General features: G+C 40.6%; 1 protein-coding gene across 1 annotated transcript in view; it reads left to right on the forward strand.

The window, feature by feature from the left end:
- LOC119915637 (1-phosphatidylinositol 4,5-bisphosphate phosphodiesterase delta-3-A-like) overlaps positions 1 to 19504 on the forward strand; it is a 33775-nt gene that overhangs the window by 4682 nt on the left and 9589 nt on the right. Inside the window, exons 2-8 of the mRNA XM_038735255.1 lie at positions 8544 to 8599; positions 8703 to 8814; positions 15357 to 15585; positions 16057 to 16186; positions 16301 to 16526; positions 17148 to 17349; positions 18749 to 18893. Coding sequence (XP_038591183.1) covers positions 8544 to 8599; positions 8703 to 8814; positions 15357 to 15585; positions 16057 to 16186; positions 16301 to 16526; positions 17148 to 17349; positions 18749 to 18893 — 1100 coding nt within the window. The remainder of the gene's footprint in view (positions 1 to 8543; positions 8600 to 8702; positions 8815 to 15356; positions 15586 to 16056; positions 16187 to 16300; positions 16527 to 17147; positions 17350 to 18748; positions 18894 to 19504) is intronic.

The following is a 19504-nucleotide window of genomic DNA, read 5'->3' on the forward strand; positions in this document are numbered from 1 at the left end:
AATACATAAACGGAAACATTTTAATGTGTTTGCTTCTCTAAAGTTCGAGCTCTGTGTCCTGTCCTGATTGCTTCATGTGTCCCCTCGATTGCTCGCCCGCCCTGCTCATTTGCATGTGCATTTGTTTGTCAGTTGTGTTCGGTCTCTGTCCCGGAGACGGCGGTAGAAGCTGCAGAGGAGTTCTTAGGCATCAAGATATAAAAGCTGAATATACACATGGTATGTTGAGTACTAATAATGATGGAGGGTCTCAGAGTGTTATTTATTTGTATGGTATTCCACCTTTTGCAATGGAATGCTAGGAGTCTGATTGCAAACGGATAAGAACGTGAAAGGTTTGTAGTAGAGTCTGAAGTCAAACCTGAAAATGTTTGCATTCCTCACCTTGATTTTATTTTACCTGCTTATGAGTCTGCTAGGGTTTGATAAAGGTGAAAATCAGGGTGAAGGATGTGCAACATTTGTAGGGATGGGATACCATTTAGAAGATGGCAACTACAACAGAATGCGTGATTATGAAATGTAATTATCAGATAGAACTTAGTAGTAATGAAAGTAAGTAACTTATATAACCCTTAAATCATTATGCCTAGAAAGCTTAGAGGAAATAATAAGGAGACAAGGAAGGAAATATGGTACGGAGTATATGCTAAAATACCAGCATTAGAGGATGATGGAACACTGGCAATAACAGATAAGAAAAACGCAAATGTGTTGGGAAAGAATAGTGTTGATCATTTAGATGATATCCACAGACAACATAAAGAGAAGGTTCTAAATGAAAATAGGAATGTGTTTGTTAAAAAAGAAAGTGAGGAAAGTACTGTAGATGCAGAAGTTAATATGAATGGACTAGTGTTAGTGTTAAATGCTATTAAAAATACTGCTACAGGAGAAGATCAATTGAGTTTTGTCATGTTCCAGAAATTACCTTAAAAGGTGCTAGAGATAATATTACTTATTTAACTTATTTAATAAGATATGGGAAGAAGATAATCTGCCAAAAGGCTTTAAGAGTGTGTTAATACTGCCATTTAATAAACCTGGAAAAGATCCTAATAATACTGGTAACTACAGAGCCATCGCCCCAATAAGCCATCTATGTAAATGGATGAAGAAGATATTAGTCAGAAGACTCACACCCTTAAACACAGAGGATTATTCACACCAAATTAAAGTGGGTTCAGAAAAGGGCGTTCTACAATGGATGCTGTTTTGATGTTGTGAAAGTAAGCAACGGGATAGAGAAAAGGGGCATCTGTACAAGAGGATGAGATCCCATAAGAGTCAGAAGTAAAATCAAGGAAGCAATAGGACAAGTAAAGCAATGGTCGTATAATTGGGGCTTTAAGCTTTCTCCAAGTATGTCTTGTTACATGATATTTAGCAGGAAGAAAGGGATGGACAAATGTTAAATGGCCACAGTATGGGAACAGTAGATAATTTTAAATATCTGAGTATGTGGTTAGGGTAAAAGGGAACATAAATAATACACAATGAAAAGGTGGAATCAAAATGCAAGAAAGAGCAGTAGTGAGGAAAGACTGGGGAACAAATAAACATCATTAATATTCATTTATAGGGCTCTAATGAGGTCAACAATAGATTATGGATGCGATGAATATGGAGCAGCAGCTAAAACACATTTGTTGAAATTGGACAGAGTTATTAATAAACCACTGAGGATTTGTGGTGGTGCAATGAGATCAACAATCAGCAATCCAGGTTGAGTTCGGAGAAGTGCCCTCAGACCTGAGAAGAGAGAAACTCGTGCTTACATACTGGTGCCGTTTAAGTGGACGTGGCAATGAATCCCCTGCAAAGAGTTTTATTCAGGAGTGTTGGGAGTACAGTTCTTTTAAAGGTAATGGCTTTGGCTGGGTAACAAAGGCTAATCCCTATTTGGTTGTTTCCAAAAACTGAGGTAGACTTAAAGATAATGGAACCAAAGAGATAATGGGAAGAGAGTGGGAAAGGACATCTGGCGAGTCAGTGCATAAGTTATTTAGATATTTATACAGATGGGTCTAAAGATGAAGAGCATAAGGTAGGAACAGGAATATAGTGTAAGCATTGGGAAAAGACTACCTGAACAGGTGTCAGTGTCCGCGGCAGAGTTGATGGTAATTATTGTAGGACTGCAGTGGGCTGAGGAAGTAAAACCAGACAGAGTGGTGTGTTGTGTTGATTCTGCAGCCGCAGTAGAAAAAATTTAATGCTAGAAATTCAATCAGTCCTATCCTTCGGATAGATGTGAGATTTTGCTTCGTACTTGCCCATGTAGGAATAAAAGGGAATGAGGGAGCAGAGAAAATAGCTACAAAATCTACCAGGATGAACGATGTTAAGAAATATACCCTTTGGAAAAGGAGAAGTTAAGGCCATAATTAAAAACAGAAATGATGAAGAAATGGGTGAGACATTAGGCAGGAAGGAAATGGAACCTTGAAGGTTTATACGGTACAACAGGAGCTGGGGTAAAGGACGCACAGAAAGCTATTGCAATATCTGAAAAAAATCAGGATATGTTATAAGAATTTTATTTTTTGATGATGTAAAGTAGTCCATCAAACATAGTTTATGCTACATACTCCAGTATAAAGTGTCCTGTACCTCTGTGTGGTGAAAGTTTTTGCCTTTCTTGAGGGCTAAATAAATACTACAAACTGGATCCTCGCTCTTGTGTTTGGGTCCAAACCTGTCTGTCACTCGGCCGATCCTGACACATACAGTATGACTTTGATATGATGGGAACTTTAAACCACTTGAAAAGCAGTGAGTTTTCTATTGTTTCATTTTGCTACTTTTACGACAAGAATTTCACAACAACATTATGCCAGTAGTTTTCCACCACTGGCAAAATGACCAGTGTGCATCCAACTGACTATGGACCATAATATCACTGAGTTTTGTGTGTATTAGTGCAGCACAATGTCTTGTGTGTGCTTTGTGTGGGTTTGGCCTTTATCTCATCTCTCTTGACAGAGTAAATGTAACCACATTGTAGACGTGCAGAAGTTGTTGTTACAGTTCTTATTGCTTTCTATGCAGCGACCTGTATCATTAGTCAAACCACATTCTAATCAACTCTCAGATGATTCGGCTATCTTCCTCCTCACACACATACAACCACACCCCCACTACGTTGCTCTCCTCGTATACACCCGGCACACTGCTGTACATAGGGGAGTGTGTGTGTGTGCTTTCCCAGTAGCAAGCCGCCTTTGTGAGTGGAGTGACCCAGCCCTTCCCAAACCACAGTGAGTCTTCTGTTTCAGCTGCTGAGTCCTGCTTACTCATACAGGACTCAGCAGTATCTTTGAAAGAGAGCATGAAGGCAACGCCACAGCACTTTTATAAACTCTTTTTGGCAAATGAAATAGTCCTTTTACTTGAAAAATATTCCCCTCTGAATGTACACATTACCATATGGTCATGTGTGGCTATATGATAATAAAGCCACAGGGCCCCTTAGAGACAATTTTAAGGCTCTCCTCAGGGAAACTCGAGATAACTTACATTCCACACATTTTATTGGTCACCTGATCACTATCTGGATGGTCATTGATGAGATTGCTTGGCTAACTGTCCCATGACCAGTCTACAGTCCCAGCTCAGGGCTTATGTTCTTTTTACATCTGTCTCCATCAGCTGCCACTTGCCGGGAGCAAAATAGACTAGAATGTGTAAGGAATTTCTAAGGAAACACCAGGGAAGAGCAACAAAAGAGCTTCCCTTTCCAAGGGAATGTGTACTGAATAGACCAACATAATAAAATTACAGTATGGACAACCATGATGTGAAAGTAATGAAATGACTGTAACATATGTGAGGAATGGATCAGGGAAGACATTGAGCAACTTCAGGTGTCGCCAAACAGATAACTGTAAGAGGATAATTAAATAAATTAGAGGATTTTCTGTGTGAAAATCAGATCAGCAGTTTCTGAAATACTCAGAGCAGCCCATCTGGCACCAACCATGCCATGCTCAAAGTCACTTAAATCCCCTATCTTCCCCATTCTGATGCTCGGTTTGAACTTCAGCAAGTTGTCTTGACCACGTCTACATGCCTAAAAGCACTGAGTTGCTGCCATGTGATTGGCTGATTAGCAATTTGTGATAACAAGCAATTGAACAGGTGTACCTAATAAAGTGAAACACTGCATTGTCTTTTACTGACTGACTAGTAGCAGTGAGGTTATGTAGTCAAGTTTTTCGATGTACTTATTAAATATATTTTTATCTGATCTCTTGTGTCATGCATTCATTCCTACTAAACTGCCCTCTGCTAAACCAATCCAAGGCAGCCACCGTACTAATAATCCCAGCTCTGACTCATCGACTGCTACTGAAGAATTAAGCCCAAAAATAAGTCATGTAGGGTAACAGATGTTGCACGGTCAGACCCGGTGTATACAGAGAAAGATTTCACTGCAGCTGGTTTAATGTTGCACCTGCCCCTCTTAACACCAGGGATGCTGGAAGGTCATTCTTACATTTATTAATTTAGCTGACGCTTTTATCCAAAGCGACTTGCAATTGCTATACATGTCAGAGGTCACACGCCTCTGGAGCAACGAGGGGTTAAGTGTCTTGCTCAGGGACACAATGGTGTTTCACAGTGGATCTCTCACACCAAAGGCATGTGTCGTATCCACTGCCCCATCACCACCCATATAATGACGTCATACTAATTGGTGCACAATATTCATCCATTAATGCATCCATTGTCAACCGCTTATCCCGTGTACAGGGTCACTGGGGGGGGGACAATCCGAGAGGCAGGGTACAGCCTGGACAGGTTGCCAGCCCATCTCAGGGGTGCGATATTCTTGTTTTTTGTATTAATTTGAATCTCAAGGACAACCTTTCTCCAATAGTTATGACATCAATTTGGAACGTTTTACACTACAGCAGACAGCAAACCTGAACATCAACATACTGTATGTGAAAGCAGCCACAGCAGCTATAGATACAAACAATAGATAGATAGATTTTTCTGAACCAGTTTATAGTTAAAATGTTTTTATTCATGTAAAATTCAAGTGGCAGGTGACAGTTCAAACTCTATAGCCTAACTATAACAGAATATAAGTCAGAGCAGCTCTCAGTCATTCTGTGTTGCTCTCAGATCTGTTTGTCCTGTAGATCAACTTTTCTCCTGTAATATCATCCCTGCTGAGTCATGATTTAGCTTTGACTCCTCTTTGTGTCTTTGTTTGGGGAAGTAACCTCTTTAAATGTGCATGTGGCACCTTTTCACCTCAATGATAAATTAATTAATATTCATTCAGTTAGAAACTCCTGGACTCCTGGACAGCAAGTTTTCTGCACATGGTCAAAACTTTCTGCACATTCAGAATCTCTCCCACATATTTTTGTTCTCTGACATGTGCAGAGAAAAGTCACAATATTACCAGACTAACGTCATCATTTAATGAGAAGTCTACCTGCCCATTACTGTCCTGTGATCTGCTGGTAGTAACGTTATCCCCTTCAGACCGTTTGACCGACGCAGTATGGGACTGTAGGCTATGAAGCTGAAAGTAACTGAAACACTTCTGTTCAGGCAGAAAACACACCACAAATCCACACACACCTTAACTTCAGCAGCTCATAAAGTGCTCACAGTCCCAAACAGAGCAAGTTTGCGCCTCATTTTTTAGATGTTCATGTTGCAAAACTCTACCAGTTACCATTCATCCAACTGTCAGAACTCACAAAGCGACCGGTGCGAGTCAGTAGATTACTATCAGGGTGTACGCCGGCATTGCATCAGCTGGGCGGAATCTTATCAGTTATAATTACATTTTTGTATTTCACTGCGTGAAAAAATTAATGTGTGGCTTCACAGCATCTGAAAAATATTACCTGACTAGAAATCTCTATACTTAATAATGCAGTTTTTATTTTATTATTATTAGTTTGAAAGTCCCTAACATCTGCACCCTGTGTTCAATGTTGCTTTAACGTTACCTGGTCTGTGCTTGTAAAATATCCACCGCGACTTGTAACGTCATTTCAAGTTTTTAACCGAGTGAAGTCTGTGCGAGTGAACACACGCACCGACCCCGCTGCACATGCCATCATCCATCCCGATGTTTCAATGTAGTTTTGTAGACATTGTCCCAACCCTACTGAACAGACTGTTTCTGCTGCTCCCTGATAAAAGATACCTGATGCTGATACTTGTTCAGAAAAAAAAACAAGAAAATTGGACTCTGATGGTAACTTGTTTTAACAAGCTAGATAAAAGAGCAGCTTTGGTTTTATATTTGATTTGATTACATTAATGTTTAAGTTGAGATTTACAAGAAATATTTTATCACTACTGTGTAAAGGGGATACTGCTGGTAAAAAGCACCTTATTTGTTTAAAGTGTTTGCACACCACATGTTATTGCACTTTTGAAATTTAAAATTGCACAATACACTATTTTAGAATTCGTTATTACGCGTAACAATGCGATTATTAAAAAAATTTAATCGTTGCCCAGCACCATATATGTTCACTGCTCCACACTAACAGGATCTACAGCAACAACAGTGGAATGTCGTGTGTGGTCGCATGGTATCAAAAAGAGGGAAGATGATCAGAACCGAGGGGACTGAACTACCAGAAGCCCACATTGCAGATGTTCAGGACAGCTACAAATACCTTGGGGTGCCGCAGGCTAACGGAAACCATGAGGAGGCAGCAAAGATGTCCGCAACAGCCAAATACCTACAGAGAGTAAAGCAGGTCCTGAAAAGTCAGCTGAATGGGAACAACAAGATCCGAGCCATCAACACATACGCTCTGCCAGTCATCAGATACCCCGCTGGTATAATAAACTGGCCAAAGGAGGAGATAGGCCACTGACATCAAGACAAGAAAGCTCCTCACAATGCATGGAGGGTTTCACCCCAAATCCAGCACCCTGCGACTCTACACCAAGCGTAGCGAGGCAGGCCGGGGGCTAGTGAGTGTCAAGACCACTGTCCAGGATGAAACGACGAAGATCCAGGAGTCCATCAGGAAGATGGCCCCCAAAGATGAAGGGCTTAGTGAATACCTCAGGCAGCAGAAACCTGAAGGTGAGGACAAGGAAGACGAAGAACCTTCATGGAGGGACAAGCCGCTGCACGGCATGTACCACAGACAAATAGAAGAAGTGGCTGATGTCAAGAAATCCTACCAGTGGCTGGAAAAGGCTGGACTGAAGGACAGCACAGAAGCACTAATCAAGGCGGCACAAGAACAGACACTCAGTACAAGATGAATAGAGGCTGGGGTCTACCACACCAGGCAGGACCCCAGGTGCAGACTGTGCAAGGATGCCCCTGAGACAGTACAGCACATAACAGCAGGGTGTAAGATGCAGGCAGGAAGTGCGTACATGGAACGCCATAACCAGGTAGCTGTCATAGTGTACAAGAACATCTGCCATGAGTATGGGCTGGAAGTCCCAAGGTCAAAATGGAAGACACCTCCTAAGGTAGTTGAGAATGACCGAGCTAAGATCCTGTGGGACTTCAAGATCCAGACTGACAAACTGGTGATGGCTAACCAACCAGACATCGTGTTGATCGACAAACAGCAGAAGAAGGCTGCAGGGATCGATGTGGCGATCCCAAGCGACAGCAACATCAAGAAGAAGGAACACGAGAAGCTTGAGAAATACCAAGGGCTGAAAGAGGAGCTAGAAAAGATGTAGAAAGTAAGAGCAACAGTGGTGCCAGTGGTAATCGGAGCACTGGGGGCCGTGACCCCCAGACTGGGAGAGTGGCTGCAGCAGATTCCAGGTAAAACATCAGAGGTCTCTGTCCAGAAGAGTGCAGTCCTAAGAACAGCTAAGATACTGCGCAGAACCCTCAAACTCCCAGGCCTCTGGTAGAGGACCCGAGCTTGAGGATGACACATACCACCCCACAAGGGCTGCAGAATAACATTATGCTTCATGTTTAAAGAAAGTTTTTATGTCAGGTCAACTCAATTCTGTACATATTCACATGCTCCCTCTCTCTCGCTCATCCATGAGCTCCCTTTCTCTCTCTGCTGCAAGTCTGCATCACTATAAATTTATGTTATTATGCCTGATTTAAGGGGGTGCTGCAGCCCCCTCAGCATCCCTACTTCCCAAATTCATGCAATGAAGTGGGGAGATGGTAACAGAAATACTGCTTCAAGCTTGCAAATGAGTATATGTATTACAAAATCTCCTATGTCTGAAATACAGCCAAAGCTCCTCATTTGTCATCTTTGTAAAAAGGTGTCACAGGATACAGCTTTCATAAGAGGCCAAAAGCACATTAGAAATGTCACTCCCTGTCCCACCTCAACACCATTCAGTCTTTCTGCGTCACCCTTCATCTTCTCTCTACTTTTTCCTTTTCCACATTATCAATCCCTTATGTCTTTCTTTATGTCTCTGTCCATACCTTGTCATTCCTACCAAACAGCTGGTTTAGGACCATAATGGACATACTTACTGCCATCCACTACACAATCAAGTCCAGTTTTTTCTTTCTCCAACCATAGTTTTTTCTGTTTTCTGACCAGGAGTGGAGGATAATGAAGATGTGAGGCAGATGATGCAGGGCTCCAGTATGGTAAAGGTATAACTAATTATGAACTACTAGTAGTTGTCACTTATTAGTGGTAACTAGTAATAGTAATGAAATGAATGAGATTTAATGGATTCATTTATCACATGTAAAGGTCCGCTCGCCTCGCTGGCAGAAGCGACGAACGCTGAAGCTGCTGGGAGACGGTGTCACTGTCTGGTGTCAGTCCCACAAAACCTCCAGCCGGGCCAAGGAACAACAGTCCTGTAAGTGTGTGCCTGTGTGTGTGTGTGTTATTTTATATGAATCCGAATCTATTTTATTCATAGAAATTTGTTTCTACAATGTCATATTCCTCTGTATCAATAAATTACAAACACAAACTAACAGGACAACGTGCAGAGGACATTTTAGGTATAAATAGTGAACATCTTCTTGCCGCTCGGGGCTGCTTTAAACAACAGCAACAGCTATGAACCCTTTAGTGTGAACTAGTTTGTATCAAGCATACCCCTGCCTTTAGACATATTGATACATTGGTACATCTGTGGCAATGGCTTACAACCTTACCTTTACCTAACTTGATTAGATTAGAATTGAATTTAGATGCAGCCTAACACGGGTCCCAGGTCTTGCTTGAAGACCTCTATCGTATGCATTAAACAAACGAACAATTTATTTGAGAAGCAGTTTTTGTTATATATTTTTACATTCTCTTTACATCCCTACAATAAATCAAATGCTCTGACACAAAAAAGAAACACATCTGGTATCTGTCACAGGACTAAAATAATGACGTCTAGTCATTTTAAGGGGCCCACCCAGAGGTTAACAACCATCTCCATATGATAATTAGTAACAAGCAAGCCTTCACTTTGCCTTCCAGAAGAGTTCAATGCTCTGAGTGGGTGTGTAAGGTGAAACATGGATATACAGAATCTATTTTTGTTCACTTTAAATGGTACTTAATGCTCTGGACAGACATAGACTCGCTCACTCTACTTATCCTCTGCTATCTGAGGATCACACACGGTGCCTTGATTATAGAGCTCATCTATTTTGAGCCTAAGATGGCAGCCGATCCTGCTGTAGTTCAACCAGTGAGATTATAGGACATTATATGGCGATGGGAGTTGGCCCTGGAGCCTGTGGTTTGGTGTTATATAGCTACCATACGACTCAACCACTAGGTTATCCTCCCAAGTACAGTACGAGGCCTTTCATTGCCGCAAGACTAGATTTGCTTGTGATGTGGCAATGTGTGTTTTTGGTGTATGTGTGTGTGTGTGTGTGTGTCATACATGCCTTGCTTTCATGACACCCTGGATCGTAACACACTGTATTTGTATGCATCCCCTTTAGATCAGAGAACTTCTCACACGAACACACTATCAAGCTAAAGAAAAGTAGTTGTTCATGTCTTGTTTATAGATGAATTGATATGAGAAAGCTTATCAGCCACATCCAGAAATTTATTCCACTAGTAGATCAAATGGGTTTGCTATATTGTGACTGGGTGGTGTATGAAGTGGTCCCCAAAACTTTTGTCTTTTGGCCTTTTAAAATTAAGTAAAATCTAATACCCCAAGGTTATGGCCCTAGTGAGGACGTGAGTTAAGAGCAGTTCAACCAGTTTTATATAAAAGTTTGATGCCTGAAGAGGCGAAAATATCCAGTAGTTTTCAAGAAAAAGACTTTGTGGCAAAGTTTTTAAAAAGTTTTATTCTTTATATTTCATTTGATAATCTTACAACCCTTTATGGGTTAATCCCCAGGAACCACTGGTCTCATGGTTTGACAGACAGTCTATCAAGGGGTTAGGCTTGGTTTGTGTGGTTTCAGATGTGATGTATGTTACATACATTTCAAAGATATATGTTTATATGAAAAAAAATAACATAATTAAAATAAAAATATGTTTAAAAAATGGTAGTATAGGTATTTTAAGGAGAGTATTAACTGCTCAAAAAAGTTTTTTAAGCACTGAAAAATGTCTGTAGTTCTTCCCTTCAGGCTCCATTCGACTCAAAGGACCTCAAGGCAGAACATAGTGCAGAGAAAACTGCAGCACTCCTGCCTTTTATTATTTTTGAATGTGTAATTTTTCAATTTCCCTATGTTGCTTTTATGTTTTATGTAAAGCACTTTGAATGACCTTGTTGTTGAAATGTGCTATACAAATAAACTTGCCTTGCCTGCTCATTAAGCTTATAACTGAATGTAGTCAGATGAGAGTATCAACATATTTAGAACTGGACAGTAAAAGTTTAGATAGATTGGAGTTTTTATATTTCAGGTTTCAGATTCTTACTTTTTTCCTATTCTATCAATAGTGGAAGTGATGTCCTTGTGTCTTGAGGGGGGGCTGTGGCTCAGGAGATAGTCTGCTAATCAAAAGGTCGTGGTTCGATTCCCAGCTTCTCCAGTTTGTATCTTTAAGTGTCCTTGAGCAAGATACTGATCCCTAAATTGCTCATGAAGGCTGTGCCATCAGTGGAGAAATGACTAGTTCCTTTCTGATGTGCAGCTGGCTTCTTGCATGGCAGCCTCTGCCATCAGTGTAGGACATGCAGTGTAAAGTGCTTTGAGTGGTCAGAAAACTAAAAAGGCATTAAACAAGTACAGTCCATTTAATTTCCCAGTCTTCAGTAACTCAGGAAGTTTCTTAGTCATCATGATGACTTTGATGTTGGCATGAAGCGTAGTTGGAATTGTACTTGGAATTCTTTACCTTTAAGATGGAGATGTGCTGCTTTTGTGTCATCAGTTATATGAGCAGTGGTGTAAATGAACTAAGTACATCCATCCATCCCTCCTCTTCCACTTATGTGGGGCCAGGTTGCAGTGGCAGCAGACTAAAGAGGGTAGTCCAGACGTCCCTCTCCCCAGCAACGCTTTCCAGATCGTCCGTTTGCATCCGCAATCTCATTCTTTCGGTCACTACGCAAAGCTCATGACCGTAGGTGAGGGTAGGAACGTAGATCGACCTGTTAAATCAAAAGCTTTGCCTTCCGGCTCAGCTTCCTCTTCACCACAACGGTCTGGGACAACGCCCGAATTACTTCTGACACCGCCCCAATCCGCCTGTCTAGCTCACGCTCTATTTCACCCTCACTCTGTGAATGGTGTTGTCCTCTTTGTGTGGTCGGTCCTCTTTCCAGGTCTTGATGGTAGAGGAGGTGGTGTGGCTCAGATCTTACTTAGTGGGCTGCACATGAAGCTGCTCTATTGTCTCCTCTTTACTTATGATTTTCTGTTGTAAATCTGTTCTGTACACACAACATTTGTGTCAACTCCACTAAATTTCAGAGGGTTTTATTGTACATTCCAGTTATTTGACAGCTACAGCTACATTTACTAGTTACTTTGCAGATCGAGGTTTTACATAAAAGATCTATTGACACTGATTTATAAAAAAAATATTAGTTTTGTAACACTGTTCTGCTCTACCAGCCTTAGGAGCAGCACCCTAGATTTGTTTAACTTACACTGAATAGTAGTACTACCTTCATAATGATTATTGATTGGATGACCGTCTACTTTTTAAAAGTATAAAGACTCTTAAACTGTGTGTGTATTCTCCCTTGTGATGCACATTTAAACCCCCTCTGAATAATTCACATTACAGTTTTTCTTAATTGCTTAAACACTATAAGCAGGCTTTTGAACTAAAAATTTCAAAAAGCACACCCATTTCCTTAAACTCTGCACACAAATCCCTTTATTTCACATTGCCTACACCATGTGGTCATTTAGAAAACACTGACATTCAATATTGTTCGCTCAAATCAGCAAAGCTTGAGCTACCCAGGTGGAAACACAAAGAGTCATAATTGATAACACACCAGACCAGAGTCAGTTCATTCAGTTTTGGAACAATGGATTCAGAGAGATGTGAAGGAAGAGGTAGAGGACACCAGAGAGGAGGAGGAGAGTAGTAGGGAGAGGAGGAAGAGTGGAAGGAAGAGGAACAGTAGGAGATGGAGGAGGAGTAGGTAGAACAGGAAGAGGGGGAGAAGGAATAGGAAGGGGGTGGTGGAGGAGGAGTAGGGGGAGGAAGAAGATGAGGATGGAGAGGAGGTGAAGGTGGAGGACGAAAATCAATGGCCTGTCCCAGACCAAAGACAGGACACTGGGGTAGACTAATTTGTTGTTCGGTGTGTTGTACTGTTTAGTACGCTAAGGAATAAAAAATGTGCAAATGGATACATTTGTTGTTTCTTTTGTTATGTATTTGAGGGGTAGAACCACCAACAACATTGTTTAAAACCAGTTTTTGTGGTATTGTTTTGAATTTATCTCACCAGTGTGTAAGACTGTGTTGTAGTGCGTGTGTTTTTGAGGGCTTATGTGTCATAACTGAGGGTAGATTTCGGTTTTTAGCAAGATTGAATGGTTTTGAGTGGAGAGCTTGATTTTGACCGAAAAATAGGATGATTGGGGTATTTCAATAGCAAGGACCACAATCAACAGATACGATAAAATGATTTATTGATAAAAATACAGAAGATGTATGATGCTTGCAGTTGCTGAATAGACATTCGAAAGCGTTGTGGGGAAGCTACGATAGAGAAATCCGCGGTAGCGCCCGGGCAAGACGGACCCCCATATAACCCTATGGAGAGGAAGAGGAAATGAGGAGACTGGACAGAGAAAGAGGTGGGCGGGAGGGGTGCGGAATGCGAGAGCGAAGAAGAGGAAGTGTGTTGTGTGGGTATTTATGGAAATGCCGGGAGTGACGTCATTGATGTGTGGTCCCGCTCCTGAAACTCTGCTGGTAGCACCACTTATGGATTTGTGTTTAGAGTTTTGAGAATAAGAGGCATAATTTCAAGAAATGTTTTTAAGCATCGAGAAAAACTGTAATAGAAGTAACCACATTAAACATTTTAAACGCTCTAAAATAAACAAAAATTACAATAAGCAGGCTAGCTTTTAACACCTTACCATATGTTCAAAACTGTACCTTTTATTACTAAATTACACTACTCCCCATCTAAATAGTTACAGATGTTAAAACATTATATTACATATGTACATAGACAACAAGGAAAATATTTTAGAAAATATAAAATAACCCAGGGGTTACACTTATATACACACACACCAATTTGTGTGTGTATAAGTGTAACCCCCTGGGTTATTTTATATTTTAACTAGAGAAAATTGTGTTAGTTAGTGTGTTTAGTTAGTTACTTTGAGTAAACTGGGGCTGGACGATATGGCCAAAAATGTAATCACGATGAAAAGTTTCATATCATTTGATATTGATAATTATCGCGATAAGTATCAAATTGTTATTTCTTTCGAGTTTAAGGGTAGAGTATTTTTGCTCCTGAGTGAAGGTTGAAGAAACCTGATGGTTAATTGTGGTTTAAACTTTTCTTTATGGTCAACACCTGAGGCCAAACAGGATCACTTAGCAAATCTGAGGTAGAACATTCAAAACAAATATCCATGAATAAAATTAAGCAATAGCTTTTTTCAGTCCTTTTTCCTCAACAAAATATTATAAATAAATAAAAATTAAGTCCTAATTTGTGTATGATTCAAGTGAATAAAATCCAACATTTATTGAATATTTATTGAACATTTGTTATGTTGTTATTGTAAAAATTTAATCGCAATAATTGTTGTTATTTTTTATTGTCCAGCCCTAGAGTAAACCGTGAGTTTATCTTCCAAAAATGTGAGTTTGAGACTATAACTGAATTCACAAAGAGCAAGATCAAAAGCATGGAGAAGCGCTGTGATTGAAAGAGCTGCACAAAAGACTAAAGTTCCCTTTTCTTTCATGATTCAGTCGTGTAAGGATTGGGTTATGCTAGAAGTAGTTCGTTTGACAAGGTGTCCAACCAAGTCAGAAGCCTAATGTGTATTGAACAGCCACACTTGAAGATGAAAAGCCAGTTGTCGTAGAGAGAGGGGAGACATGATATGGGGATAATGGTATGAATTTTACTGACAGTCTCTTCTGGAAGTCATTCATAGTGTTGCACCAGGTTGTACACGTGCGTAACTGTAGTGTTGAAATAACTGTTAGCTGTGGTGTGTGATACGCCCAAATTAACTTGTATCTATCATTGATACCATGATGTTTAATACTGTATTATATACTATTACATTATATTTATCTCTCACATCATGATATTCGACTCTATTCAGGACACTCATTCATCCAAATTAGAACTATCATTTTGTAAATGGTGACATACAGTATATTAGATAATAGTTATGCCATGTGTTGAAAACTAAAATTATTTTGGGCATAGAATAGCCTATATTTGGTTAATGTCATAGTTTTGGGATTGAGTTTTGTTGTTTCCTGTTTAATTTTGAAAGGATTCTTCCTTATGAGTCTTGTGCACTTTACTTGTCTTTGTGTGTTTTCCTGGCTGTTTTGGTTGTGGGTCCTAATGATTTCTAACTTTGTGGATTTTTCCTCTGGTTTCCTCTCTTGTGTATTTAAGTCAGTGTGTTCCCCTTGTTTGTTGATGTTCGTCTTTGTCATTCTGGCAAGCAATCCAGCCTTTTCCAGTGTTCTCTTGTGTTTTTAGGTTTGCCTGTCTTGCTTGTTTGATTATTTGATCATTCCTTTTAAATATAAAAAATTGTGTCGCCACCCTGTAATTGTCTTAAATGTAATGCCCTATATAGGAACATAATCCGTCTTACCTATATGTGTCCATACTCAACTTTTACACTATAAGATGGTAAAAGATGTTAATTGGGCAATACTTGCTCTTTACTCACTCTTTTCTCCCTCTTTCTCCAACTTTTTCTCTCTCTTCCCCTCACACATCCTCAGTCTCTGTCATGGATGTGGAGTGCATTCGTGAGGGTTGCCAGTCAGAGACATTGCGTCGAATGGCCGGCTCAGTACCTGAGGACCGGTGTTTCACTGTGGTCTTCAAAGGGTCCCGCAAGAGCCTGGATCTCCTCTGCCAGAGTCAGAAGGAGGCTCAGTACTGGACCCGTGGCATCCGAACCCTGCAGGAGAGGGTGAACAACATGACCCAGAAGGAGAAACTTGACCAATATCCTTATTGTTGTTAATTTGGAATTGTAGAACGGTGTTCACTGTATATGGGGAGAAAAAAGTGGCAAGAATAAAAGCACAAGAAACTGTCAACTGCTTGCGCCAATAGTGTAACAAATATCCACTGAAAACACATGTATTTTGACCTTGATTTTGATAGAACAGCTGCAGAGAGCCAGGAAATGCAGTAAAGACTTTAGCCTTGTAAGTGGTGCATGTGCTCTACCAGGTGACCTAACTGGCGCCCAATGAAAACATATGTTGGTACTTTTGACACACTCTTTTTTTTACGTCCTTGAGGAAATGTTCCACAAAACCCAGAGTACCAACACAAAGTATCTACAGACAGAATTAGGATGATTAAATCTTAGTTCTGCGCTTAAAAACCCTGCATGGGTTAAACTAGAACACCATCTGATACTGTACATTTTCTGCTCTTGCTGCTTCCTTGACTATTTTTGTGTGTCACCTGGATTCATGCTTTCCTGAGTCGGGCCGACCAGAACCACGATGATAAGATGAGCTACGAAGAAGTCCAGACACTGCTGCAGATGATCAATATTGACCTGAGTAATCAGTATGCCCTCAGCCTCTTCCAGGTAGTGGAACGCACACACACATACTTAAAAACATTGGCCCCATATCAATCAGCAATTTAAAAGTGATTTAGAAATTATTTTAATTGATCAATGTGTCACTTGGTTCTCTAATAGAAATGTGACCGGTCAGCCGACGGTCGTCTGGACCAGACAGAGATTGAAATTTTCTGCAGGGAGTTGTTACGGAGACCGGAGCTGGATGCTGTGTTTATTCATTACTCTTCAAATGGCTGTGTGCTTTCCACTGTGGACCTGAGGGATTTCTTCGAGGACCAGGCGGAGGACGCTTCACTCATCCATGCTCAAAGTGTCATACTCACCTATGAAGTTAATGAGTGGGGTACGGTGTTACAAGTTACAGTATATTGCAAAGCACTAGAACTGGAACAATTAATTGATTAGTCAGCTATTAATTTAATGTTAACTGTTAACAATTTAGAGAATCAATGAATCAGTCAAAAAAAAAAGTCAAAATTCTCTTAATTCCAGCTTATTTCCAGAGTATTTTCTGTGTTTTTTTTACTCCTCCATGACAATTAACTGAATATTGTTTAGGTTGTAGACAAAACAAGACATTTGAGGGTGTCATCTTGGGCTTGGGGAAACACTGATCAACGTGTTTAATCATTAATCAATAATCATTTGTTACAGCGCTACAAAGTACCGACATTTATCTCTGATTAAGCCATTGGAGGCTACCTGCCCAATGCCTACCTGGGAGACAGACAAAGATATTAATTAGATATTAAACACAAAAAAGTAACCAGCAGCTAAAACCCCAGATATTTTCTCAGGAATTGGTAAAGACCAAATTAGAGCTAAAAGGAGGGTGAATATCAGACCTACAGAAGTCAGGTTGCATTCCAAAGGAATTCTAATTTTGTTCCATGTCTGACTAAAATACCCCCCACTTTATTGCCTTTTGCCTCGGTTGACAGTTTGTTCCTTTTGCCCAGTACAGCCCAAAGGAACCAGTTCATGACTCCCAATGGTTTCACCATGTACATGCTGTCAAAGGAGAACTGTGTGTTTAACCCGGATCATGCTAGGGTTTATCAAGACATGAAACACCCACTGACACACTACTTCATCTCCTCCTCCCACAACACCTACCTCACTAAGGACCAGCTGACTGGAGACAGCAGCACAGAGACTTACATCCGGTGAGCATGAATAAGACCACACCTGTACACATGCACATGTGACATTTTCAGAATCAATGTGTCAATCTACTGGACTTTCAAAGCTAGCTAAAGCCAATTTCAGGGTTTCCGTTGAAATCACTGGATCCAGTCCATGTATCCTGGAAGCAGGGAATGAAATTACCACACACCAATTGCAGGTAAATTTTGGCAGTGGTGGGTGAAATCGTCGAGCTATCCACCACTTTGGCGGACATGGAAAATGCACAACAGAAAGACATATAAAGTTAGCCTTTTGTGGCTAACTACTGCCTGGAAGATTTCAGTATCCCAGATAAATGGGAGAGGTTCTGGTCAAATCTGTGTTTACTGAGCTTTAAGCAACATTGTGCAACAATTAGTATTTCTTGTGATTTGGTGCCCCCACTTCACTTAGACACCACTGTTGTACAAGGTCAGCTAAACGTATGTATTTGTTATGATTACATTACTTATGATCAGAAACTAGTGAGTCGACAACTTTTCTAACACACCCAAACATCAAACGAGTGCAACAACACAAGGCATAGCAAGCCAGCTAATATTGCTTGCTAGTCTAACAGAAAGGAAGGCTCATGATCCTTGTATTTCTGGAAGCTCTCGCCGACAACAAACAGTCAGCCTTCTCTGCCTTCTACTCATCCTAACTTGCAGCGTCAGGGAACCAACGCTGCAGACTGGTCAGTGAACTGTGACCCATGACGTCACCTGATCAACAAAACCCAAGCGCAACTTCTGCTCTTGCTCTTTTCTCTGGACTCGTCCACTGAAGTCCCCAACAGCGGGGCCTGCTCAGAGCAAAACTCTCTCTCTCTTCCAGAAGTGACACAAGAGCCTGCCTTAAAACCACAAACCAGCTCAGTTAACCAGCCGCTGTGACACAAAGTCTACCAGCTAACTTCACACGCTAACAAAAGCAACAAAGTAGCTTAGCGCCAAGCAGCTTAACTCTTGAGGCTTGGTTATAGTTATTTATTTAATTGTTTATCAATTCCAAATTGATTGTTTAGTCAAATCTAGCTCAGATTAGGTACTTCACTTTTCTCTTCTGTAAGAGTGAATTTAACTCTAGTTAAATCTATTATTAAATATTGGTAGTAATTATTATTGTTATTTTTATATTATTACTATAAAATGCCATGTTGTTTATCATTGGCTATGATTTGCTAGAGTACTAGACGGGTATTTACCACTTCAGGATCAGTTTGAGGTTGAAGTTGATGACAACCAAACAAACACACCATTACTTTTGGTGGTTGTGGACAGGAACACAGCGACTCTCTGGATGTTGTTGCAGACATCTTTAATGACATTGTTAATGACATCTTTTCACACTGTCTCATCTCTGTTTTAAAGATTCTTAATTGTGATTATTTCTTAGTGCCCTGAAGCATGGCTGCCGTTGTGTTGAGCTGGACTGTTGGGATGGAGATAAAGGAGAGCCAGTCATCTACCATGGACACACACTCACCTCCAAAGTGCCTTTTGTCGAAGTCATTGAGACTATCAAGGAATATGCTTTTAAAGTGAGTACACGACTAGAATGAGAGTCATTTTACTTGTCAGCTCAAAAAATACATGCATACGGCGTGAGATATACGGTACAGATAAATATCAGATGTTAGACACATGGTCTTGGTGGCAGTTATTGTGTTGGGCCACAGTAATTAGGATTTGTGTATTTTTACCTGTGTTAGTTCCTGCCAGTGCATGCAGAGTCAATAACTATACTTTATCAGGACCAAAGTCCAGGACCATGGCTGCTGAATATAAGTTTGCTGTGTGATAAAGAATTGGTTACACTGTATCTAGCAGCAGCAACCAGGATTTTATATACTGTGCTTTGTGAGCCTTTTCTCTTTTCTTGTACTAACACACACACACACGCGCGCAACTACATGCCCTGACTGTTCCCTTACACGCATACACACGCATACACATCTGGAACCCACAGTGTGTAGCCTAAAGTCCAGCTGTGCTCAATGCCATCTAGGTGAGAACAGGTAGAGTGGGTCTGGTTTTGGTTCCTAACACCTTTGCTTAAGCTTCACAGGTCTGCCCACACAAAATAAAAATGAACAGGACGGAGCGGCCCGTAAATATCCCACCGAATATTCTGCACAGAAAATTAACCACA

The sequence above is a fragment of the Micropterus salmoides genome, unplaced genomic scaffold (assembly GCF_014851395.1).
Source record: "Micropterus salmoides isolate LMB-PRFRI ecotype aquatic unplaced genomic scaffold, ASM1485139v1 Ms_hic_scaffold_21, whole genome shotgun sequence".
In the NCBI taxonomy this organism is placed as follows: Eukaryota; Metazoa; Chordata; class Actinopteri; order Centrarchiformes; family Centrarchidae; genus Micropterus; species Micropterus salmoides.